Source organism: Drosophila subpulchrella, chromosome 2L (assembly GCF_014743375.2).
Source record: "Drosophila subpulchrella strain 33 F10 #4 breed RU33 chromosome 2L, RU_Dsub_v1.1 Primary Assembly, whole genome shotgun sequence".
NCBI classification, from domain to species: domain Eukaryota; kingdom Metazoa; phylum Arthropoda; class Insecta; order Diptera; family Drosophilidae; genus Drosophila; species Drosophila subpulchrella.
This window is the reverse complement of record NC_050610.1, coordinates 5847004-5871272: the sequence shown is the minus strand read 5'-3', so window position 1 is coordinate 5871272 and position 24269 is coordinate 5847004. Positions and strand designations below refer to the sequence as shown.

At 43.2% G+C, this 24269-nt stretch overlaps 6 protein-coding genes across 7 annotated transcripts; 4 read left to right on the top strand and 2 right to left on the bottom strand.

Annotated features, from left to right (window-relative positions):
* Positions 1 to 909: 909 nt before the first annotated feature.
* Positions 910 to 3705, top strand: LOC119547611 (transmembrane 9 superfamily member 4). The gene is made up of 6 exons (XM_037854535.1): positions 910 to 1065; positions 1179 to 2413; positions 2471 to 2698; positions 2764 to 2947; positions 3012 to 3150; positions 3211 to 3705. The coding sequence occupies exons 1-6, from the start codon at positions 1060 to 1062 to the stop codon at positions 3309 to 3311; spliced, it is 1893 nt and encodes a 630-aa protein (XP_037710463.1). The 5' UTR covers positions 910 to 1059; the 3' UTR covers positions 3312 to 3705.
* A 79-nt stretch (positions 3706 to 3784) lies between these two features.
* On the top strand, positions 3785 to 4241 carry LOC119547616. Its single transcript, XM_037854541.1, has 2 exons — positions 3785 to 3910; positions 3966 to 4241. The coding sequence occupies exons 1-2, from the start codon at positions 3818 to 3820 to the stop codon at positions 4122 to 4124; spliced, it is 252 nt and encodes an 83-aa protein (XP_037710469.1). The 5' UTR covers positions 3785 to 3817; the 3' UTR covers positions 4125 to 4241.
* Positions 4242 to 4620: 379 nt separating this feature from the next.
* LOC119547614 (glucose-6-phosphate 1-epimerase) lies at positions 4621 to 12472 on the bottom strand. 2 transcript variants are annotated; one of them, XM_037854537.1, is made up of 7 exons: positions 11974 to 12472; positions 9558 to 9609; positions 6305 to 6363; positions 6085 to 6241; positions 5374 to 5711; positions 5159 to 5310; positions 4621 to 5088 (listed from the first exon to the last, which is right to left on the bottom strand). In XM_037854537.1, the coding sequence occupies exons 1-7, from the start codon at positions 12059 to 12061 to the stop codon at positions 5014 to 5016; spliced, it is 921 nt and encodes a 306-aa protein (XP_037710465.1). In that variant the 5' UTR covers positions 12062 to 12472; the 3' UTR covers positions 4621 to 5013. The 2 variants fall into 2 exon arrangements, with proteins under 2 accessions (XP_037710465.1, XP_037710466.1); XM_037854538.1 differs by having other exon boundaries at positions 4621 to 4956.
* Positions 12473 to 13587: 1115 nt separating this feature from the next.
* On the top strand, positions 13588 to 15549 carry LOC119547612 (mitogen-activated protein kinase p38b). The gene is made up of 2 exons (XM_037854536.1): positions 13588 to 13696; positions 13800 to 15549. The coding sequence occupies exon 2, from the start codon at positions 13924 to 13926 to the stop codon at positions 15019 to 15021; it is 1098 nt and encodes a 365-aa protein (XP_037710464.1). The 5' UTR covers positions 13588 to 13696; positions 13800 to 13923; the 3' UTR covers positions 15022 to 15549.
* On the bottom strand, positions 15507 to 16399 carry LOC119547615 (protein FRA10AC1 homolog). The gene is made up of 2 exons (XM_037854539.1): positions 15940 to 16399; positions 15507 to 15877 (listed from the first exon to the last, which is right to left on the bottom strand). The coding sequence occupies exons 1-2, from the start codon at positions 16378 to 16380 to the stop codon at positions 15539 to 15541; spliced, it is 780 nt and encodes a 259-aa protein (XP_037710467.1). The 5' UTR covers positions 16381 to 16399; the 3' UTR covers positions 15507 to 15538.
* Positions 16400 to 16905: 506 nt separating this feature from the next.
* On the top strand, positions 16906 to 23975 carry LOC119547610 (ATP-binding cassette sub-family A member 3). The gene is made up of 15 exons (XM_037854534.1): positions 16906 to 17342; positions 17522 to 17645; positions 18082 to 18282; positions 18351 to 18821; positions 18881 to 19033; positions 19099 to 19277; positions 19681 to 19897; positions 19959 to 20259; positions 20322 to 20634; positions 20700 to 20851; positions 20909 to 21092; positions 21200 to 21437; positions 21499 to 22122; positions 22181 to 23180; positions 23243 to 23975. The coding sequence occupies exons 1-15, from the start codon at positions 17160 to 17162 to the stop codon at positions 23685 to 23687; spliced, it is 4785 nt and encodes a 1594-aa protein (XP_037710462.1). The 5' UTR covers positions 16906 to 17159; the 3' UTR covers positions 23688 to 23975.
* Positions 23976 to 24269: the final 294 nt, after the last annotated feature.

Genomic DNA, 24269 nt, shown 5'->3' with positions numbered 1-24269 from the left:
CAAAATGATTTTTGAAAAATTCTTTTTGCAGTTACTATTATTTTTGTTTGAAGAAACTTTTTGCATCAAAAAATTTAAGTTTTCAAGTCGAGGAAAAAAGTTCAAAAAGGACATTTTCACACAAATTCGTCCTTTTCAATAAGTACTGAATGGGTTAAGAAATGTATAGTATCATTCAAACGGCATTTAAATTACCTTTCCATTGATGCCAAAGTTAACAAGATGTAAGTTCAAATTATGAGTATATTTAACTTTGTTTTTGTGAAAATACTTTTGACCACCCTTGTATACCTTTTATTTTACCTCATTTTGGACAGTTTGTCTATATTGGGTCTATTTTTGTTATATAACTTGATCAAAACCACTTTTTTATAATATTATATAATATAACTATTTCCGTTTTTAAACTATTTAAAAAGCTTTTGATAACTACATAATTCTCCTACAATTGTTTACTGCTATACTATTTCTACAGTAAACAAGTTGCATGTAGTTTTATAAAGCTTTTTGATCCTTGAGTGGGTTAAAAACTACAGCTTTTTAAAAGCTTTTCAAGCTTAATTTCGTTCAAAGGATTACAAGACTGTCATAAGGAACAACTAAACTAGTTTTATAGTTTAAAGAAAACTAGAATTAACCTTGCTTGAAATATAAATCTATGAATATCTTATGGGTTTTAATGAGAATTAAATTTACTTATTTAAATATACAGGATTCAGTTAAAATGTATTTTTCATTTCTAATCAACTAATAACTATCTTGCAACTAAAAATGAATTTAAATTACTTTTTATCGTTGGCCTGGTGCTTGAATATTCGCGCCTCGAATTAGATTAATCGATAACTTTCTCTATCGATAGTCGATTATTGGTGGGACCGTTCCAACGCCACGACTTTGCCAGCACCAAAAGTCTGAAGATTCGGAGAGAAGAAGAAGAATTGCCAGCAGGAGACGCAGAAACTATACATTATATACACCGAATATAAAGTTTCCTGCGGAATTGCAGTCAACTTGGGTCCAGTGGGTTACCTTTTCCAGTACTCCCGAATACGTCCAACAATGCAGGTGAGTGTGGCACGATACGGAGCACCCCAGTTGGCAGAGGGACACGCCAGCTATTGGATTACTAAGCAGGATAGGATTCTAGACCAGGATGTAACCATTTCTCTCTCTTGCAGTCCGGGGCTGTGGCTAAGCCATGGCTGGCGCTGGTCCTGCTGGTGGGCCTCGTCCTGGTGGTCGACTGCTTCTACGTGCCCGGCGTGGCGCCGGTGGAGTTCGTCCAGGACCAGAAGATCGACGTGAAGGCGGTGAAGATGACCAGCAGCCGCACCCAGCTGCCCTATCAGTACTACTCGCTGAAGTTCTGCTATCCCAAGAATGGCACACTCATCTTCAAGTCGGAGAATCTGGGCGAGGTGCTGCGCGGCGACCGGATCGTCAACACGCCGTACGAGGTGCGGATGAATCAGCAGGTCAACTGCCGCCTGCTGTGCAACCAGAAGGACAGGCCGCTCACCTGGAGCAAGGAGGACTCCGCTCTGGTGGCGGAGCGCATCCAGCACGAGTACTTCGTGCACCTGCTCGTGGACAACCTGCCGGTGGCCACGCGCATCGTCAGCGTCAACAATCCCGCAGAAGTGACCTACGAGCACGGCTATCGGCTGGGCCAGGTGGACGGGGATAACATCTACATCAACAACCACCTGAAGTTCATCCTATCCTACCACATGCACTCGAAGGATAAATACCGAGTGGTTGGTTTCGAGGTGGAAACGGTGTCGGTCAGTCACAAAGAGCTCAAGTTCCATGGCGACACGTGCAATTTCCCGGACAGCGCCCGGCCGCAGATGGTCAATCCCAATGGGGAGACGCAGCTGTACTTCACCTACTCCGTGGAGTGGAAGGAGTCAAAGGTGAGCTGGGCCTCGCGATGGGACATCTACCTTGGAATGCGCGACGTCCAGATCCATTGGTTCAGCATCATCAACTCGCTGGTGGTGGTCTTCTTCCTCTCTGGAATCCTCACCATGATCATGATCCGCACCCTACGACGGGATATTGCTCGCTACAATACGGATGACAACATTGAGGATACGCTGGAGGAGACGGGCTGGAAACTGGTCCACGGCGATGTGTTCCGTCCGCCCAAGAATACTAGGCTGTTCTCCGCCATTATTGGCAGCGGCATTCAGATCTTCTTCATGGCACTGATCACCATCTTCTTCGCCATGCTGGGCATGTTGTCGCCTTCGTCGCGTGGCGCCCTTATGACCTCGGGCATCTTTATGTACGTCTTCATGGGCACCATTGCAGGATACTATGCAGCGCGACTTTACAAGACTATGAAGGGTCGCGAGTGGAAGCGGGCTGCCTTCCTCACCGCCACCCTCTATCCGGGCATTGTCTTTGGGTAAGCTCAGCTAGGCAATAGCATGTTACAAAGATAAACTTATTGATTTTCCCGCAGAACTGGATTCTTTTTGAACTTTTTCATCTGGGACAAGTCGTCTAGCGGTGCCGTGCCCTTTACCACCATGATCTCGCTGCTGCTGCTCTGGTTTGGCATCTCGGTGCCCCTGGTCTACCTGGGTTTCTATCTGGGCTACCGCAAGCAGCCTTACCAGCACCCAGTGCGCACCAACATGATTCCGCGGCAAGTGCCTACGCAGCACTGGTACATGAATGCGGTGTTGAGGTGAGCAGACTTCTTTCACATCATCCCAATTTGCTAATCAAACTCCAACCGCATTGCAATTGCAGCACTCTGATGGCTGGCATTTTGCCCTTCGGTGCCGTCTTCATAGAACTCTTCTTTGTGTTCACGGCCATCTGGCAGAATCAGTTCTATTACCTGTTCGGCTTTCTCTTCTTGGTGTTTTGCATCTTAGTTGTCAGCTGTGCCCAGATCTCTATAGTTATGACATATTTCCAGCTGTGTGGGGAGGTGAGATTGATTCGCGTTCTTTTAAGAAAGCGAATATTTAATAATTCATTACATTTCATTACAGGACTACCGCTGGTGGTGGCGCAGTTTTGTTGTGTCTGGCGGCTCGGCCGTCTACGTGCTTTTTTATAGCATCTTCTACTTTTTCACTAAGCTGGAGATAACCGAGTTTATACCTACGCTGCTTTACTTGGGCTACACGGGTAAGTTAATTTTAGAAATCTTTGGTGTATCTTACGTTTATACACTATTCTTGAACACAGGCCTCATGGTGCTGACTTTCTGGCTGCTAACCGGCTCGATTGGCTTCTTCGCCGCCTACGTTTTCATTCTGAGAATCTACGGAGCTGTGAAGATCGACTAAGCTGTGTCACCCACTCGCCACGCTGTACACCAAACTATCCTTGCAATATCATTCGATCATAAATATATTTATAGGGCAACTGGACCAAGTCTCGTCCAGCTGCGGAAATCAAAACAGAAAATGAAACTAAAAAAACTCGACGACTCAGCCATGTGAGCTAACTTCCCCTTCTTGTCCCAGCTTCAAAGAGCACCCTTTGAGTAACCACTTACTAAGTCAAAACACTGTATTCCGCGTGTATGTCTTGACCCCCCGGAGTGGCTCGATTTGCAAGAGCGTTGCGTTTTAGAATCAATCTAGAAATGCCTAATTTATAAATGTATGTAAAGAATCTAATCTAAGCAACTGATATAAAACAAACAAAAATCAAATAAACTAAGCTTAATGTACGACACCTGCAGGTGTAAGTTTCTTACCGGGAAAGCGAATTGTGTTGATCGCAGACCTACGGTTTTTAGCTCAGTCTCATTTTTGTTCTGAATCAGGGTAGTTCACAGAACCTTACAATGGTTCGCTTAATGATCTATATTCTATTGGGAATAGCATTTGGCTTTTGTCGTCTATGTTTCTCCGGCACGGGGTTTCATATAACTGAACAAGTAAGCTTGCCCTTGCTTTCATAAATACTTTAACCTCACTATATTTTCTCTTCAGAAACGAAGACACACCGTAAAGGCACGTATAATGTCCAACATTAGCATGACGCTCTATTGGTTGTTCCAAAAGTACTTACCATTTGAAATCATTAAAAACGAAAATGAGTGGGATGAAATCATAGGTGCTGAAGAGGTCGAAATATTTGCTTGGGACTAATATTAAAATGATCTGATTTTCAATAATCAATATACAGTACTGCCCAAGTGAAACGCTTTTATTCCTCAGTTACAATTACATTTATTTGCAGATTATTAAATTAATTGGTACATATAATTGCTTTTAGTATTTTACACATATTAGGTTTAAAACGTTATGTAAGTTATCTATATTCAATCGTATACACGTTTATCGTATGGGTGCTGACCAGAGCAAGTAGTGCCCATTACTCATTAGTTTAGTTCATCTATTTTTGCTGAATAAGTAAGATTTCGAAGCAAAAAGTGAGGTCATCACAATGAACGAAGATAACTTTTTCAGTAACAAAGAAGTAATGCTACTTCTATGGGGATTGGCAAGAAGATACTAAGATTCTCGATGGAAATGCGGGTACCGTCACTTCCTGCTCCATAAAACCTGATTAAATTACCACAATGCACATTTTGTTTTAGGCTGGCTAGGACCGATTTTAAGCCAGTTCCAAGTAGGCACAAACTAAGGATGGTAAACGAAGTTATTAAGTGTACTTTCCTTTATCATTCCTTGCACAACACATATTGCTAGAGAGGGATTTAAGATTACTTAAGAAATAGATTAGAGTCGGGAACAACCAAACAGTTCACTGCCTCTCCCTCCTCCTCCTCATCCTGATGCTCCCTCCTGCTCCTCCTGGCGCGGATCACCATCTTGTGGGAGCATCCATTGCCCCTGGATCTCTGTGGAAAAGTGCGCTTTGACATGGTTGCGAATCGGTTTACCTCATCGGGTTCCGATTCTTTAAACGCTAGCGATTCCGCTTGGTCTTGCGACTAACATTGCCCTCGATGATGATCTGATAGCATGCAAAGTAAAGAATTTGAATTGGAGTATGGAGATGGAAAGAGTGACTCTAGTCGTATTGAATGAAATCGGTTAGATTGCCCTTCCAGTTGGATGAGTTTATAGTATAGGGACACTTGAATTGCTGGGAGGGGGGAGGAGGACTGGTGTTAGGATGGGTTGGATTGGGGTTACTCCAGCACCGACTGCTCTACCTGAAGGATCTGGCTGGCCTCGAAGGCGGTGCCCGGCAGCAGGATCACGGGCGAGGTCACGTTGCCCGCCTCCACGCACAACATGTTGGGGAACTCGTCGTCCCCGAAGTCACTCATCTCACGGGATCGATCGATCCAAGGATTCCAGATGACTAGGAAATATTGTATGTATATTGTACTATTGATTGTTCTTTATGGAACCCTTATTTACTCACCCGTGTCGGGAAAGTTGTACTTGTGCAGTCTCATCTTACGGCCGGACACCACGTTGGTTATGACGTGCTCCTGTGGCGTGTGCTGGTAGATCCGGTCGGTCCACTCGTTGACGGTCACCACCTCGCGTCCCTCCTGGTAAAGCGCGTTCTCCCGCGTCTTGTCGATGAAGTGGCAGCCCTGGAGACCCGTGATCTGGCACCGGCGGACATCGGGCACCTTTAGGTAGGTGTGCAGCAGCATGTTGAAGGTGAAGCTCAGCTCCTTGCTGGGATTGTAGACGCCGATGTGGAAGTGGAGCTCCTTTTCCCGCAGGATCAGCCGGTAGGTGATGCGGAACCTTAAAGGAATCGGATTTAGTATGGTCATATTTTGAACATTTCTGTTACTGATGTGATAAACAGTTTGTAAGAGTCCATAACAATTGGTACTGCCCTATTTACTTTAATTATGTCAAACTATTCTATATATTTTCAAGATGTGGATACACACAATTATAATAGATGTTTCTGATGTAATAACAGATTGTAAGAGTCCATAGCATTTGGTACTGCCCAATTTACTTTATATATGTCACAGTATTCAATATATTTTGAAGATGTGGATACACACAATTATAATAGATTTTAAAGTACTGGAAGTACCTGCTAAGTTCAATAACTTTTCCAGATTAGATTCATGATATGGAATGTGGAATCAATTTGTAAACCTACTGATAGTTCCAAATAGATCGCGTGAAGTCGTTGTCCATCAGCGAGAATATGGCCTCTACATCGCCGTTGTGCAGCCTGTCTGGGGGTCTCTCCAAGTGCCACCGCGTAATCCTCGCAAATCCATGTTGGGGTCCAAAGGACCAAGCACCGAACTGAGCTGTAATTGTGGGAAAGCATTAGCTGCTGGTGGTGCAAAGTTCCTGGATCTGGGCAAACTTACGAAAGACAAAGGGAATCCCGCCACGTATCGCCTTCTTGCCATCGAACGAGGCCAGTTTGCTGGGGGGGAAGACAAGACGGTTGGAGGGAAAAGGCTCGATTAATTCGGTTAGACGCTACTCGAAAATATGCCAGCCATAAAAACGCTTGCAGACCGAGACAGACATTCAGAAATTCAGAAATGCTATTAGCAGAAAAAAGTGTCTGGCGAAATGCTCCTTGCCCCTTTTTTGTATCTTGTTTTTCTCCTGTCGCTGAGGATGACGTTGCCCCGAGCTGGGACCTGCCTTGGGTTTCGTCTCAGCTAATTTGCCGACGCATCCATCAAGCAGCTCCTTCTGCCCCTGGATCTACCTAAGCTGCTGATTCCGCTTGTCCTCCACTTTCTGTGCATCATTTGTAAACGCTTTCTGCTGAGGAACGCATTTGACATGGCAAATGTCATTAATATTTAAGAGATTTAAGTTCGGGATTTGACGAAATAGTGGGATCACTGTAAGTACTTGAAATAGTTGCCTAATACATTTAAGTACCTCAGGGATATCAACGGAACATTTATTTTGTAACAGCCAGTAATGGGTTAATGGTCTGTTGGTAAATGATCTTAAATTCTTCTACAAGTGTTCTATAAAAGTTTAATTTAATTATACAATTGTTATTCTATTTCCATTAAAATCTATCATGCCTCGGTATTTCCTTGACCGAATAAGTTTATAATTAAGCTTAAACTCCCTAGAAAGAAACATTTATTTTCTAACAGCCTGTAACACCAGTTTACAAAAAAAAATTGATGAAATACGCACTTCAGCAAACCTTTGTTTTCCGGTAAGATACATCTCCCTGATTAAGAAAAGGGCATTTAAAATTTTTTCTATGGTACCAATTTTTTTTAAAGTGTAAAAAACGTTTTTCGCACTTTTTTATTTTCTAACTCGAGTTGTGATAAACCGAATTCGGTCATTAAAGACTCATTTTACAGGTAATGGAATGCCCTTTAACTTTCTTATACACATCATTGAGTTCCATTCTTTAGTTTAGAAGCTACACTTCGTCAAAGTTGAAAAAGTTGGAAAAAATGCAAAAACGCTGGCATAAATTGCTTCTTTAAAAATACACGCCTAAAAACCGAAATTAGTTTTATGTTGTTTTCTTAAAGGCTGAACTTTAACGGAGAATATAAGCCATTGATCACGACAATCCGTTGGTAAATCGATTTTTTACAGATTTTTAAACGTATATACCCAAGTTCAGTGTTCGGGAGCAGCGGCCGTTAAACATTATTTTAAATTTTCAGTGTTGGGGAACGTAAGATTTTGGTGCAAGTAGTTATGCATAACGTCAGTTTCTTTGCTATTAGTGCTGGGCAAGCTAAAAAGTATGCGATTGCAGTTACAAGGATATCATTTTCATATATTTTTAGCAAGGAAATAGCAAGGAAACTGACGTTATGCACTACAACTTGCACCAAATTCTTACGTTCCCCAACACTGAAAATTTAAAATAATGTTTAACGGCCGCTGCTCCCGAACACTGAACTTGGGTATATACGTTTAAAAATCTGTAAAAAATTGATTTACCAACGGATTGTCGTGATCAATGGCTTATATTCTCCGTTAAAGTTCAGCCTTTAAGAAAACAACATAAAACTAATTTCGGTTTTTAGGCGTGTATTTTTAAAGAAGCAATTTATGCCACCGTTTTTGCATTTTTTCCAACTTTTTCAACTTTGACGAAGTGTAGCTTCTAAACTAAAGAATGGAACTCAATGATGTGTATAAGAAAGTTAGAGGGCATTCCATTACCTGTAAAATGAGTCTTTAATGACCGAATTCGGTTTATCACAACTCAAGTTAGAAAATAATAAAGTGCGAAAAACGTTTTTTACACTTTAAAAAAAATTGGTACCATAGAAAAAATTTTAAATGCCCTTTTCTTAATCAGGGAGATGTATCTTACCGGAAAACAAAGGTTTGCTGAAGTGCGTATTTCATCAATTTTTTTTTGTAAACTGGTGTAATGGGTAAATGGTCTGTTGGTAAATCATTTTAGATTCTTCTAAAAGTGTTTTTTAAATGTTCTTATTCTAACTTTAATATTATTATAAAACTTATATTGTATTTATATTAATTTTCTCGGCATTTCTTTAACCGAATCAGTTTAAAATTAAGTTTAAACTCACTAGAAAGAAATATATAAAACAAAAAAACCTCAAAACGAAACTCAGCGTTACAGAAAACTATTGTTTAGAAAACTTACTGTAAAGAATCCCTATATCATTACTTTATAAGTAAGTAGGATCTGGAATATGCAAAGTTTTAAGTGTATCTTCAGCTTCTCTATTCCCGTTTATTCCGAAACAAAGTTACTTAAAGCAGGCAAATAATTAATTTAGTTTTGCACTTCCTCGCCTTATCCATGACCACTGCCAGTTTTTAGTGGGTTTCCGAATGCCGAATGACTGGTGGCCACAAAAACCGTCGAAAACTTTCCAGCAGACGAAACAAAAAAGAAGTTAGGACCGTCGACGAGGGGCTAACACACTCGAATGGCACTTCGTGCCTGTGTGGGAGCTGGCCAAGAACCCGGGAATTGGCCGAAAGTTGATGGGCCGCGAACCACTGTGGCAAGTGTGGAGGGCTCCCCATGTTGTGGGGATTTATCGATCTAGCTGGCCGCGCCAAAAACTCCATTCATAAAAACTTGCACATTGTTTTGCCACAAAAGGGGGGGCATAGGGTGAAAGTAGGGGAAGCCCAGAACAGAACAGCACAGAACTGAACTGAACAGGAGTAGGCAGCAACAGGGCGAAAAAAACGGCCATCAATGGAGGCAGCTCCTCTTGGTGCAAGTGCAACGGCTCCTAGTCGCCGGGAGGAGGAAGGGGGGAGGGGGGCCTACTCCCCATTCCCGCCGCCCCTGTGTTTTTGTGTTTTTGCCATTCGGTCGCTTTTGGTTCGGTTCGCTGGTTCGACGCTTGGACCCGCTCGGTCCCGACGTGTTTTTTGTTGGGTGTCATACAAAAACATTTTGCCGCCAAACAGAATGGCTAAGGCTGCTCCTGCCCAACCTGTCAGCCACCCCCCGCCCCCCGGGGTGTACTGGAAACTTTGCGAATCACTTTTTTGGTTGCATGACCAACCAACGCACAGCCCACCGTGGCTTGCGTAAGTTTGGGCTTAAAGTTCGGCCGACGTGGCGTATGAGCGATGTTTAAAGGGTGCTAGTTGGTAGCTGACAAAGTTCGGTCCACTCACCTGACAAACAACTGCTCCTGATTGTTTACCCGCCAGGACACGACTGTGGCACCTGCAAACAGAAGGTAGGCAAATAATTGGCTTCATTCAAAAGGTATTTGCAGAAAGTATGTATGGGTACAGAAGTGATTTCTGTGATATGTGTGTATTATTAATATTATTGGCATTGGAACTGAATTAAAAAAAAAAACGTTTGGATTTTGTAAGTTATCTCTTTATGATATACGCATTTTTAGATAGCTTAATAAGTATTCCTAACTATAAATACATCAATCTGTAAAGGTATTTGCAGAAAGTATGTATGGGTACAGAAGTGATTTCTGTGATATGTGTGCATTATTATTATTATTGTCATTGGAACTGAATTTAAAAAAAAACGTTTGGATTTTGTAAGGTATCACTTTATGATATACGCAGTTTTAGATAGCTTAATAAGTATTCCTTGCTATAAATACATCAATCTGTAAAGGTATTTGCAGAAAGTATGTATGGGTACAGAAGTGATTTCTGTGATATGTGTGTATTATTATTATTATTATTGGTATTGGAACCGAGTAAAAAAATACGTTTCAATTTTTTAAGGTATCACTTTATGATATACGCATTTTTAGATAGCTTAATAAGTATTCCTTGCTATAATTACATCAATCTCTTATTCTCTGCTGTATTTATTATTTGTATGGTTATTTATTTACTATAGTAAGTTTTCCATTAGATATCATTTTAATTTGTATAATTATTTATTGATGAGGAAAACCTGAAGCAGTTTCCGTAACTTCCGAGCTTGAGCATCAATGAATGAATTCGAAGCTGGATCAACTGTGGGAATTACACAAAAACAATCGGCAAAGCCAAGTACATGACGCACACACTTCTAACCCACATGGCCAACTCACACAATCGCAAGTAACTGGCCTGCAAGTAAACTGGCTGACAGCGAATCTCTGGTACAGTTAAAGACTGGGATATGGGAATGGTTATGGTTGCGGTTCGGGTATATGGATCTGGGCATGACGATGGCCTACGGCCAATGGGTGGGTGAGCACTTGGCTGCGTGGGAGGAGCTGCTGCTGTTCCCAAAATCTCGTTCCGCTTGCCCCAATGTGCGATGGGCTTAGAGCGGGCCAGAACCACAATTCTGATACTTTGATTGCTATGATTGGAAACACTTCATGTAAATTTTAGTTTGAGCGCACTCGAAAACTAATAATTAACATCGCTCGAATTTCGAGTGATAAGATACACTGAAAACAATCTCTCTTGGATTAAAATGTATAAAAGTTCTCAAAAAATATATTTTATTTTATTTACTTGCGATTGAAATTGAGTTTACTTCATTACAAAGCAAAATTTTTAAAAATATCTTCTTTGAATGCAGATATCATCACGAAGATGTTCGATTTTATAATATTTCTTCCTAAAAATTACTGAATGGGGGGATATGGGGGATTGAGCCCCTACTCGGGTTAAATAGTATATGTAAAATGTATTTTATTCCAAAATTTGTATTCCTACTCAAGCAATTTTTTTTTTATATCCCCCCACAACCATGTTCTGGATCCGTCACTGGTTTCATTCTGATTCTATTCTAAATAGTCTTTCTATAAGAAACAACCTATAGGTTGATAGGTTTCAATCTATTAACATCTTTTTTTTCTGCCTGTGTAAAGAACCTCTTATAAAAAACTTTCTTCTTATTAACGATCTATTAGATTGTGATTTGGAAACGACATTTTTTTGGGTGTACGATCCGCTGTCTGTGCCAAACGCTGTTGTGTCTCTGACTGTCTGACTGTTGCTCAAACGGCTGCGACTTGGAAACTAACGTGGGCAGGCCAGACACAGGCAGTCGTAATTGTTGAAAGTACGCTGGGTACCAACACACATAGGTGCTCATAGAGAGGGGCCTGTATATTCGTATATAACGCCATACGTATATAAAACGCCTAATCGAAATGTGCTGCGAGTAGGAGCCCCATCGGCTGAGCTGGGAATGGAGCTCCGAGCTCTAAGCTGGTCCAAAACCGAACCGAACTGATCCCCCAGCGATCGAATGGAGCGTATACATATACCCCCCATATGACGATGAAGTGCCGCCCCGATCTTGGCTGATAAGATAGCCCAAGGCGCTCTACCTGGTACGCGTAGAACACCGAAAGGTAAAAACAAGGTTGTTTCGAGAACACACTGATAACCTCCAGAGGTCGCGAATACATCAATTTAGGGGGCGAAACGGGTTTCGATTTCGGAAACTCCCAGGGAATGAAAGTCTAAGCCAATCATCCGCTAAAAATAACGCCACCAAAATTTGGCGAAGACTGCAAAAACTGTTGTTTTCGTTAATTATGATTAATTGTGGGTTCGTTTCGGTTTTTTCGTTGTTTTCATTAGATTATACTATATTTCTCCAGCTCACCGTGCAAGTTGATGGTACAGGTAGTGTTGTTACCCCGATCTAGTACAACAACACTCGTAGCAGCCATTGCGGCCGCTGTCGTGGCCATTTTCGATTTTCGTAACGGTAAAGGTATATCCGGTGGATCGTTTTCGATCCTGTCAGAATTTGTGGGTGGGTGTGGGGGAGTTTTTGGGGTGTTTTTATTCCCAAAAAAATATAAACTGTTGCTCCGTGGCACTTAAAGCAAGGCGATCTGGTTTCGTACTCAAAAACTGGCGTCGATTGAACTTTAATTTGCGCATTTACATAATGTTTGCAAAAATTATTCTGCACACAAAGCACCGCACTCACACAAGCGGCCGCTCATGCACACTCACACACACTCGGCACACACACGCACGCACAGAGCGCAGCTTGAGTTTTTGTCAATGAACAAATACGTATGGAAAAAACTCGTGCAAAAAACGTTCGAGCGAAAAGCGTCGCAATCCGTACTTTAGATGTAGCGCCAACCACGACCGACGACCGATTGAAACAAAACCAGCTTATGCCAACTGACCGCCTTCTGTTACCGGCGATGTTGAGCCCTAAAAGTGGGATATTTTCATGGTCGACGGGTTGATGGTCTTCCTGGGCGTTGGTTCTGTACGTATAGCCCACTTTTCGTGGAACTAACAGATAAATAAAAAAATAAAACTACAGATAAATGGTAGTATTGTCAGAGGAAAATGCTTTAAAGAGGTTGATAAAAAATTTAAAATAACTTTGGTGTCTTAAATCTTATAATATAATAATAATAATAATAATTAAACAAAATAATAATAATATAATATAGTAATATGTACGTCGAAAATGTCGCTTGTAAAAATTATTTAAAACAAATTAAATAAATCAATAAATCTTTAAGTTACCCTTATCATAAAGAAAAATTTAAGGGACTGTAAATAATACTTGATAGTCAATAGCTATTGATTCGTTTTTTTTTAAAACACTTAGCAAAATGTCATAGTGGTTCTGTTTTTTTTACTATATCCATTTTTAATATGATTTTAATAATATTCCTTAAAAATAATGCTTAAACTTACAATAAAAATTAAAGATATTCATTATTTCGGAGCGAAAAAATAATACTGGAAAATACTGGTTATTGTTCATTTTTTTTGCTGAAAGTATCTTATTTTGAAACTAAGACTTTCTAAAAACGTTGAAATTTTGTATTATTATCAATAACTATTATAAATTATATTTTTCAACAACGCAGGAAATGTTTTTTAATATTATAACGATTTAAAAAACCCTTTAAGACGCATTTAATTAATAAATTATTGTTAGGTCTAACTAATAAGTTAATAGTTTTCTGTAATATTCCAAAAACATCTTGTGTATCATGTAGCAAAAGCTAATAAACTTGGAAATAACAAAAATATATTTCACAAACAAATATTTGCGATAAAACATAATTAACTACAATATCCAAACCAAAAAATACAAAGAAAATGTATCTTTGGGATACACTCCGGACTCCGGACGGTACTACGCAGGAACTTTGTAAATTAACCCGTTGACTCGATGGACTTTGAATTCGGCAGGGAAAATCCTAAAATAATCATGTTAACGCATAAACGAGCAACAGCTGATTGGAAATCGGCCCAACTGCGGTTATCGATAACCGAAGCAGCGTTGTTGTCCAATCAGAAAAAGTGTAGGCGCAGTGGATTAGCATAAATAAAATCCCAGAGATGTAAGTTACATCCTGCACAGGCAGATACAAATGAATCTTTGGGAAAGTACTAGAACTGGACACCATTTTCCACTAACCACCCACATCGATTACTCATTTGCAGCAATGTTGAGGCCGCGCAGTGTGAAATTGAGATAACAAATCCCACGAGCAAGAAGAAGAGCCGAAAAATAGCCAGCGGATTAATAGCATTATAGTAGCACCTAAGCACAAGCAATCGCAACGGAATGTCGCGCAAAATGGCCAAGTTCTATAAGCTGGACATCAATCGCACCGAGTGGGAGATACCGGAAACGTACCAGAACCTACAGCCCGTTGGCCAGGGAGCTTACGGGCAGGTGTGCAAGGCCGTCGTCCGCGGAACGAGCACCAAGGTGGCCATCAAGAAGCTGGCCCGGCCCTTTCAGTCGGCCGTCCACGCCAAGAGGACGTATCGGGAGCTGCGACTGCTGAAGCACATGGACCACGAGAACGTCATCGGTCTGCTGGACGTCTTTCATCCCGGACAGCCCGCCGATTCGCTAGAACAATTTCAGCAGGTCTACATGGTGACCCACTTGATGGACGCCGATCTGAACAACATCATACGCACCCAGAAGCTGTCCGACGACCACGTCCAGTTTCTGATCTACCAGATCCTGCGCGGTCTGAAGTATATCCACAGCGCCGGGGTCATCCATCGCGACCTGAAGCCCTCGAACATCGCGGTGAACGAGGACTGCGAGCTGCGCATCCTGGACTTTGGCTTGGCGCGTCCCGCTGAGAGCGAGATGACCGGGTACGTGGCCACGCGATGGTACCGGGCGCCCGAGATCATGCTCAACTGGATGCACTACAACCAAACGGTGGACATATGGTCTGTGGGATGTATAATGGCAGAGTTGCTGACGGGACGCACCCTCTTCCCCGGCACCGACCACATCCATCAGTTAAACCTGATCATGGAGGTGCTGGGCACGCCGGCCGACGAGTTCATGAGCCGCATCTCCTCGGAGAGCGCCCGGAACTATATCCGCTCACTGCCGGTTATGCCGCGCCGCAATTTCCGCGACATCTTCCGCGGCGCCAATCCGCTGGCCATCGATCTGCTGGAGAAGATGCTGGAACTGGACGCCGACAAGCGCATCACTGCCGAGCAGGCGCTGGCCCATCCGTACATGGAGAAGTACCACGATCCGACCGACGAGCAGACCGCCGCGCTCTACGATCAGAGCTTCGAGGAGAACGAGCTGCCGGTGGAGAAGTGGCGGGAGATGGTCTTCACCGAGGTGACGGCATTCAAGCCCACGGCCGCCTTCGCCGAACTACTGCCCAAGGAGCAGTAATCCCGGCCGCTGTCCCTGTCCGTTCAATGATGCTATATATATTTAGATCAGCCTTCTTTACGCCTAGTTCAAGCGGATGTGCTCAGTCGTGATTTCTCTACTCGTCGAGTGTAAACAAACGGAGGGTATTTATTGTAGAGCGATTTATATTTAGAAACACTTCAGTGGCTGGATTTAAACAAATTGTTTTGACCACAGAGGCGCACGTAAACGTAAGGTGAAAATGTATTTTCGAACCTCCGATTTGCATTCGATGAATACAGAAATTGCGATTGAACTAGGTACATGCATATAATGTAGCGATTCGGAAATCTTTCCAAAAATCAATCAGTCACAGCCTTAATGTCCAGTTCAACTTTAGATTTGGTGTCGGTCTTAGCACGCAGTTCTTGTGAATAATCCTGTAAATGTGAGTGTACATGTACATCCTAGTTCTTAAGCGAACGCATCTCGCGGCCAGTAACTATAAAAAGAGCACTAGTGTCTACGTTGAATCCAAATAAATGTGCTATGTATTTTAAAAAAGGAGATCCTCTAGGTAGCGCTCGAACTCCTGCTCCCTGGAGGTTTGCTCCTGACCGAGATCGGGCTGTTGCTGCCAGATCTGATCGTCAGCCGGGGTGTCTTCGGTGGTGGGCACCTCGTTTGTTTCTGGTTGGGATTCGGTGGCGGATTTTCCAGCCTCCTCCTCCTCTTCTTCGCTATCTGTGGAACTCTCTTGTTCGTCATCCAGCCTGCGACGCTTTCGTTTTCGCTCAGCCCGTCGTTCCTCCTTGGCCCTCCTTCGCTGCTTCTTGTACTCCCTCTTCTTGGTGCGATAGTTAAGCTGATCCGTGTGCGTGGGACAAAGGCGCACCTAATGATTAAGTAAAATGATCAGTGACCACTGACCAGCCAAGGTTATCTTTTCGAACCCACCTTAACCAGCGCATTTAAGGGCGCACCCTTTTCGATGTACTTGAAGTTCACCTCCCAGCTGCGGAGATTCTCCCGCTCCCCGCAGTGCCGACTGCCGCACTGGAACTGCCCGGTCCCGGTGACCACCTCCTGCTCCGTTCGCCAGCGCAGCGCTATCTTGTTCTCCTTGTACCGGGACAGATCGGCAATGCAGTACTCCTTGAACAGCTTCTTGTAGTAGCGCAGGGCCAAGCGCTGCTCCCAGCTGAGGGAATCGGTGTCCGCCTCTTCATCATCCCACAGAAAGCGGTGGTTCTCCCGTATCACATCGATGTCCCGCTTGTGGCGGCGGGATTCAGCCTCCGCCGGGGAGTTGAGCACGTAGTGGTTGAGGATATAGTTGTGTCGCTCCTTTGCGGTCAGATTGTTCAGATTCACGGGGAATAATTGCGAGCCGCTCATTGTTATTGCTAAACAACAACTCGATTGCAAAGGGCGCCTATCGATATATATCGACAGGCATGGTGTCAGCTTGGCTTTTTCACGCCATTTCTTTTAGCGGGATTTATTTAGTCTTTTGTTTAGCAATACTAGCATATGTTCATTTTAAAGGTATAATATTTTTAAAGCAAATGTTAATTTTATAGTTAAAATATTTCTAAAGCAAATGTTAATTTTATAGTTATAATATTTCTAAAGCAAATGTTCATATAATTATATTATATTTCTTTGATAGTTTATTTTGAAAGCTTTTCTTTCAAGCTCTAGGTACAGTTAGGTTTAAAAAATAACTTATAATTTTAAAGGAACATTGCATTATTTCATATGAAAATAGTTCCCTGTAAATATATTTGAGTCCCATAACTTTTCCATGAGTTAATATTTATAGTTGGCTATATTTTACTTGTACTTTCGATCGTCATCACTGATGAATGGCACTCAAAAGTAATCTGTGCTAATACATATATGTGTATACAAATTTACGGTCCCAGAACGCATTCATTGGTGCCCTGTTGATCGCATTGCAGTTGCTGTTCCACTTATATATACACATTATACATATATGTCTGATATCAGACATTACAATCAGAATATTTCCCGAAGGGAAAAGCGGTTGCAATGAACATTTTTCGATAAGTTTTGTGGACAAACATTTAGCACATCACAAGCTAAAGTTGACGCCTTGTCGCAACAACAGAGTGAAAAGAGAAAAAGTGGGGGAAAGTTGCTGCGAATCAGAAATGGCTTGCAGTTGCAGCCCACTGTTCTTTGTCTTTCTGCGGAAGAACCTGCTCTACCTAAGATGCAACTTCCTGCCGCTGTTCTTGATCTGCATCGGATTCGGCGGAGTCCTCACCGCCTATCTGCACTGGTCGACCAAGCCCGTGCAGCTCCAAATGGAGGAGTTTGAGCCCAAAAATGAGGTGAGCCGATATGAATGAATGGGAGTCACACGCCCTTGTAAGTGGCGTACACGTAAGTGCGAAGTAACCCCATATCTACATTTCTCTATAAAGTAGTGTTATCTGCACTCTATATCAATATAAGCACAAACCCATGACCGCAATTGAGCGCTAATCTAATTATCTTCACCCTCTGTTAGATGGCGCTCAAAGAAACGTACTTTCCCGGAAATGAACAGGACTACATATACTATGCACCCCAATCCTCGAATGTGGAGGACATTGTGAATCTCCTGCGGGTGGACCTGGGGTTAATACCAGAGCGTAAGTGCAAAAACAGATGGTATTTATAATCATAATAATATTTTATAATAATATATTATATTATTATTCAAATTTAGAAGAATGATTTCTTTTTTTTATGTTCAAATATTAAAAACAAATATACTATATTTTAAGAAACAATCAACAGTCAGTCAACAATATTATTTACATAGGTAGTGCCAGCCCAAAGATAAGTTCTAAAAGGGTGGAGTTAATACAAAAAATAAAATCTATTTTTAAATGTATTTTTATTGGTTATACACTCACTGATTTTTTTGAAAGTTTTATAAAAATGTAAATCTAAGATGGTTACTTTCTCCGCGAAGCTCTTAGAGTGACTTAATAAAGTGGCATAATAATAACAATTACTTTCTCAGCGAAGATCCTAGAGTGACTTTAACAATCTCATAATGACAAGAATTACTTTCTCCCTTAGGACTTCGGGCCTACAACAACAGTTTCGAGATGCAGCTAAACATGGAGCAGCAGTGCCGGTCGAATTGCTTCGCCATCAGCTTCGACCAGGTGCCAGACCGCGGATCTGGCGGAAAGTTTCGGTACAGCCTGAGCTCGAATCAGATGAGAATTTCGCCCAGGAAGCGCTTCGTTAACGACGAGGAGATTAATCATCAGAAAGGTGCGTTTTATATTTGTCCCTTGTTCCCGTTTAACGAACCCGCGCTTTCTTCCATTCTTCTTTATCAGATGATGACGATTACATTCGTGCCGGTTTCCTGACCTTGCAGCACATTTTGGACAAACAATACATGAAGTACCAGGAGCTGGGGAACAACTATGAAATACTGGTCAGCTCGATGCCAAACCTGGAGGTTATTAGCATGGACAGCCATCGTCTGACGTACTTTGGCACCTTGTGCAGCATCCTGTTCAATGTGGTTCTACTCAGTACCTTTGTTGTGCCCTTTGTGGAGGAGAAGCAGAACGGACTGAAGGAGTTTCTAAACCTGGTCACGCCCATGAGTTTCCTCAACGGCCTCACCTTCTTCCTCATTCGCTTCGTGTGCTATACAGCGCTGATACTCGTTGTCCTGATCGTTGCTTACTTGTACAAGGCACTGGGGCTGATCTGCTTCGCTTATGTGGCGGTGTTGTTTCTGCTTTATATATTGTCCACCATGTCGTACGCATATCTGATCTCTGTTTGTTTCCACTCAGGTAACCAGCTATTTTGTTATGTGTCTATATTTACTAGTTCTTTCTTGTAACCCTTGCAGTTTTCTATGCGAAGATTGGCGGCCTGGTGATGCTGATCATTCCCTATGTGTTCTCCTTTGTCCGAAGCTGGGCCACATCGCTGGCCTTTGTCTTTTTCAGCACCAACGCCTTTCTGGAGGGATTGGATATTTTCCAGACGTTCTCTAACAAGCGTAAGAATTTCGCTTAGCAGCAAGCTGTAACAATGCATTACGTCTTTGGCCTTGGTTTATTGTAGATCGCGAATTCGGGGCTGCGGATCTGTTTCGTGAAATCAAATACGATTCCTCTAGGATGTTTTGGGTCTATGTTGTTCTCGTTTTCCAATCCTTTTTGTACGCCCTGCTCTACAACTACTTGGGTTGTGTGTTTCCTGGTCCTGGCGGACTAAAGCGTCCTATTTTCTTTTTCCTAGATGTAAGTACAACACATATATAAAGTGAAATATCGGACTCGGGTTGGTCACGCGTTTCGGTACTTGGTTTACAATTTTCTTGTTATTATATGATTGGTTATTCCCTTCTATATAAGCTTATATTGGTTACAATTTCATGGGCTTCACATTGTTTACATTATTCTATTTCCGGTTTGATTCGACTATTTTATTATGCGGTTTCTTGTTTTCTTCGTTTACTTGCGGTAACAGATTATAATTTTTAGAGATCGGTAAATTACGCTATTTTATTTCAGTTACTTTATCGGTTACGGTTGCAAAAATCGCTTAATATCGGGCGCCTCACGGTTTCGGTTACGGTTTGATTTATTGGTATGTTTCTCTATATGATTTCTCCCGGTTTTTAAGCTTAATTTCTAATTTCAGCCCAATACCTACCGAAAACGACAACGCAATGAGTACACGACTGCTCCCCGCGGCACCCAAGCCATCATAATCACCGAGTTGTGCAAGAAGTTCCAGACAAGTAAGCGTGAAACGCTCATTTCGGACAACCTAAATATGACAATCAACAACAAGGAGATTACAGTCTTACTGGGCCACAATGGTGCCGGCAAAACCACGATGATGAACATGATAATGGGTGAGCAATAAAGCTATTTCCCTTCTTCAATCCTAGGATACTAATGGTCTTACTTCTCCAGGACTGGTGCCCAAGGATTCGGGCAAGATAGTTGTGTGCAGTGAGCGCGATGTGGCCTCCTATCGCCACCTGATTGGCTTCTGCCCGCAGCACAGTGTCTTCATGAGCTACATGACCTGTCTCCAGCACCTAGAATTCTTTGCCCAGCTGCGTGGAGCTGGTCGCTCCAATGCCCGTGATTGGGCAAATGAGAAGCTAACGAAACTGGGACTAGAAGATAAGAAAGACCATTTCGGAAAGGATTTGTCGGGGGGCATGAAGAGACGCCTTTCACTGGGTATCGCCATTGCCGGAAACACCAAGTAATGTTTAGATCTCCTTTTTTGTGGAAAATCCTGCTAAAGATCGTTATCTTAATTCGCAGAATTGTAATTCTTGATGAGCCCTCGTCGGGATTGGACATTAACTCGCGCCGTGAGCTGTGGGACATCCTTCTGAATCTGCGCAAGGAGAAGGCTATTTTGGTGACCACCCACTACATGGAGGAGGCCGAGGTCCTTGGGGACACCATCTGCATACTGGCCAATGGCAAGCTTCAAAGCATTGGGTCTCCTTTGCAATTAAAGCGCAAATCGGGCATCGGTTATCGCTTGAAACTGGAGGTCAACGATTTTACGTATCGCGAAAACGAAATAATGGAAATAATCCACGACTTTGTACCAACAGCCAGGGTCTTGGTAAGACATTGTATAAGCTAATTATTTATATGGCCTGTACTTAAGTTCTTTTAAACTTCAAATAGAATGTGGTGAAGCCCACTGTGTATATTTGCCTGCCGTATGCCTATAAAAAGTGCTTCGCTGAAATGCTACACAAACTTGAGGCGAAAACAAATCAACTGGGCATAAATACAATTTCCATGACCGACACTTCCCTGGAGGATGTTTTCCTAAGGTAGGTATTGCATAACTTGTTTTATAATATGAATTCTAAGTAATTTGTGGTTTGCAGTTGTGCCGGGGAGCAGGATCAAGTGGACACCCCAGATGGATCCAGAAACGATGCCCCGCTACTGACCCCCTACAAAAGATTGCCCAGTCAGCCGCTGCAGCCCAGTCTTCTCCAACTTTGGATGGCGGTCTTTTACAAGAAGTGGACCTTTATCACCAACGAATGGTTATATACTCTGATAATGGTATGCATTGTAAAAACCACATTTACAAGTCTGTACTTTGCACAGCGATAACAGTGCAACTTATTATATTTACTGTGGTTTCCCTCGCTCCTCTCCTTCCTCGCCAGCTATCAATTCCCTTTGTTTGCGTTTGCGGGGCCATACTTGTGATGCACGCCATGTCCATAGTGGAGAACGAGGAGGCTTTGCCGCTGAAACTCAGCCAGATGGGCACAGGCATTGTTTACATCCACAATCCGACGGGCCATCACGCCCAGGTGGAGCAGCAGCTGCGTCAGCAGATCGAGCTGAGCGGAATCACGGTGAAAACACTGCAGCTGCGTGGGAGTAATGATGTGAAAAATGGTGGGTGTTCCATGTCGTGCTGAAAATTTCAATGACTTTACTATATACTTGTGTTCTCTAGAATCTCTGGACTTGCAACGTGACAACTTGGCTGATTTCTTGGAACAGGTAATTGGCATCCTCGACATGTACGGCGGTGGGCGTGGCACCGCGGATACGCCAACCATTGAGATCTTTTACTCGGGAAATCGCTACCACAGCTCAGTGGAGCTCATCAACTTGGTGGACTCCGCAATGCTGAAGCTGGAGCGTCAAGAGGCGGACATTGATACGACCTACGTGCCCATCCGTCGATTTGTCAGCGATATAAGTCCCTCCCGCCTGGAGTACTATGCGGTCATCGTGTCCGTCGGCATGTTCTTCTTCATGTTCTACTTCATCTCGCTGCCGTTCCGGGAATACGCCAACGGATTCCGCCAGCTGCAGACCATGTCGCGATTTACCTACTGGATATCTCATTTTGCCTTCGATATGCTGCTCCTGATCTTTGTCTGCGTCACACTCTTCCTTTTGCAATACCTGGTTATGCCCGCCGAGCTCTACTCCGTGGCGGATCTAAAGGTCATTGTATTGAGCATCTTTTTCTACTGCTGCAGCTACCTGCCCATTCTGTACGCCCTGGGCAACAACTTCAAGTCCATCTCAACGATATCCACCTATCTGCTTCTAATGCTGATCGTGTCGGGTAATATTTGCAATTGCTTAGATTGAATTTTATATTAAAATGTGTTTTGTTCTTCCAGCCATTGCCCCACTGATCACCTCCAGCAATGCGGCGGCCATGAAGCTGCACGAGACCAAGATCGCCTTCCTACGCTTCCTTCCGGACTTCAATCTGAACCACCAGTTGCGCGTCATCAACGAGAACTTCATTGCCCGTCGACGCTCGGGACTGATGAAGAACCTCCTCTGCGAGGACACCTTCTTTGTCTATGCCAGCGCCGTGGGTTTCCTGGTCATGGCATTCTTCACCATCGTGCTGGAGCACAAGTATCTGCGTAAGCGACTACACGATGGCCTCTGGAACTGGAAATTACCGCATAAGAAGTCCAACTCGACTGGTACCCTGCCCAGTACTCCGATGTCGGTTATTGATGATTGTGCAAAGGAAGAGAGGCGGGTTGAGGAGCTGATCAAGACCCCATCGCCGGATTATCCACTGATTGTGAGTAATCTTCGCAAGTGTTACCGGGACACGGTGGCTGTGGACGGATTGAGCTTTGCAGCCGAGCGCGGCGAGTGCTTCGGTCTCTTGGGTGTGAATGGAGCTGGCAAGACAAGCACATTCCAGATGATAGCAGCCAATTTGCCGCTGGATAGCGGCAACATACGCATCCATGACATTGAAATTCAAAAGGATGAAGTGGCATATCGCCATTGTTTTGGCTACTGCCCGCAGTACGATGCCCTGAATAAGTTCATGACCGCAGAGCAGTGTCTGCACTACATGGCATTGCTTCGAGGACTGAGCAACGCCCCCGAGGGGCAAGCCAGCGTCAAGGAAAACGTCAAGTACTGGCTGGAGAAGATGCATTTGACCAAGTATCAGCAGGTGCAAGTACGCCACTATTCGGGCGGCACAAAGCGCAAGCTTCTGGCGGCAATGGCCATGATTGGTGCTCCCTCATTGGTGCTCCTGGACGAACCCACCACCGGCGTTGATCCCATTTCGAGAAGGTTCCTCTGGCAGTGCATCAAGGACTTTCAAGGACAGGACCGCACTGTGGTGCTCACGTCGCATAGGTAAGTGTTCCGTCTTAGGGCTTGTCCAGACTTTAAAGTATGCATCTTCACCTCCCCTACAGCATGGACGAGTGTGAGGAGCTGTGTAATCGCTTAGCTATCATGGCACATGGCAAGTTCAAGTGCCTAAATAATATTTGTGCCCTTAAGCGATTGAGCGGCTACACCATAAAACTTAAAATGAAGGAGGACACCGAAACGGAAGAGAATGTGAGCACGATCACCGCCACGCTGAAAGCGCAATTTGCGGGACTGGAACTGCGCGAGAGCCATGCCGGCACCCTCACCTACTTCGTAGGCACCCAGGAGAACGTGGTCCTCTGGTCGGACGTGTTCAAGATAGCGGAGGACTATCTGGCCGATCGGTTAAGTGACCTCGTGGAGGACTATTCTGTGAACGAGTGCACCCTGGAGGATATTTTTCTCAAGTACGAGAAAGAGTCAAAGTCACAGGCAGTGTCACGACAAACTTCGGTGCAACGAAGTCCCCAAATCAACTACGTTTAAGGTGGCGGGTAGCAATATCACAAAGAACGAGTACAAGACTGCCGTCGTGGGGATCGGGCACGCCATTTCCGCGACACCATCTATCATCTGTATAAATTCCACTTAACACTCTTCTCGACCAGTATTCATTTCGACTAAGAATCTCTTTGCCCTTCAGAGGGTTATCCTCTCGACGGCGGTCGATTGTGCTTAGGGCTGTCGGCAGGATCATTGAACTTAACATATGTATTTAACATTAATTATAATAATCAAAATAATAAAGAACACATTTTTAAATAAACATTAAAAGCGGAATTTACTTTTGGAATAAAACAGTAGTAACTTTTTTATTTAAATTTTTAAAAATCTTGTGATTCACAATAGTAAAACTGGTTAACCGTGATTATAACGCTTTTAATTATTTTTAAGTTTAAATCAACGCGCTCTTTATTTTTAGTATATTTTTAAATTCCGAATTCAAAAAAATACTAAATGCACTTCAAACGAGCTGTTTTTGAGGAAACCCAATTGAAAGAGTGAACGTGTAGAGCGGCCTTAAGCGTTAGTATGGTAATGTTTGGCGGGATTGGTTCCCACCACCTG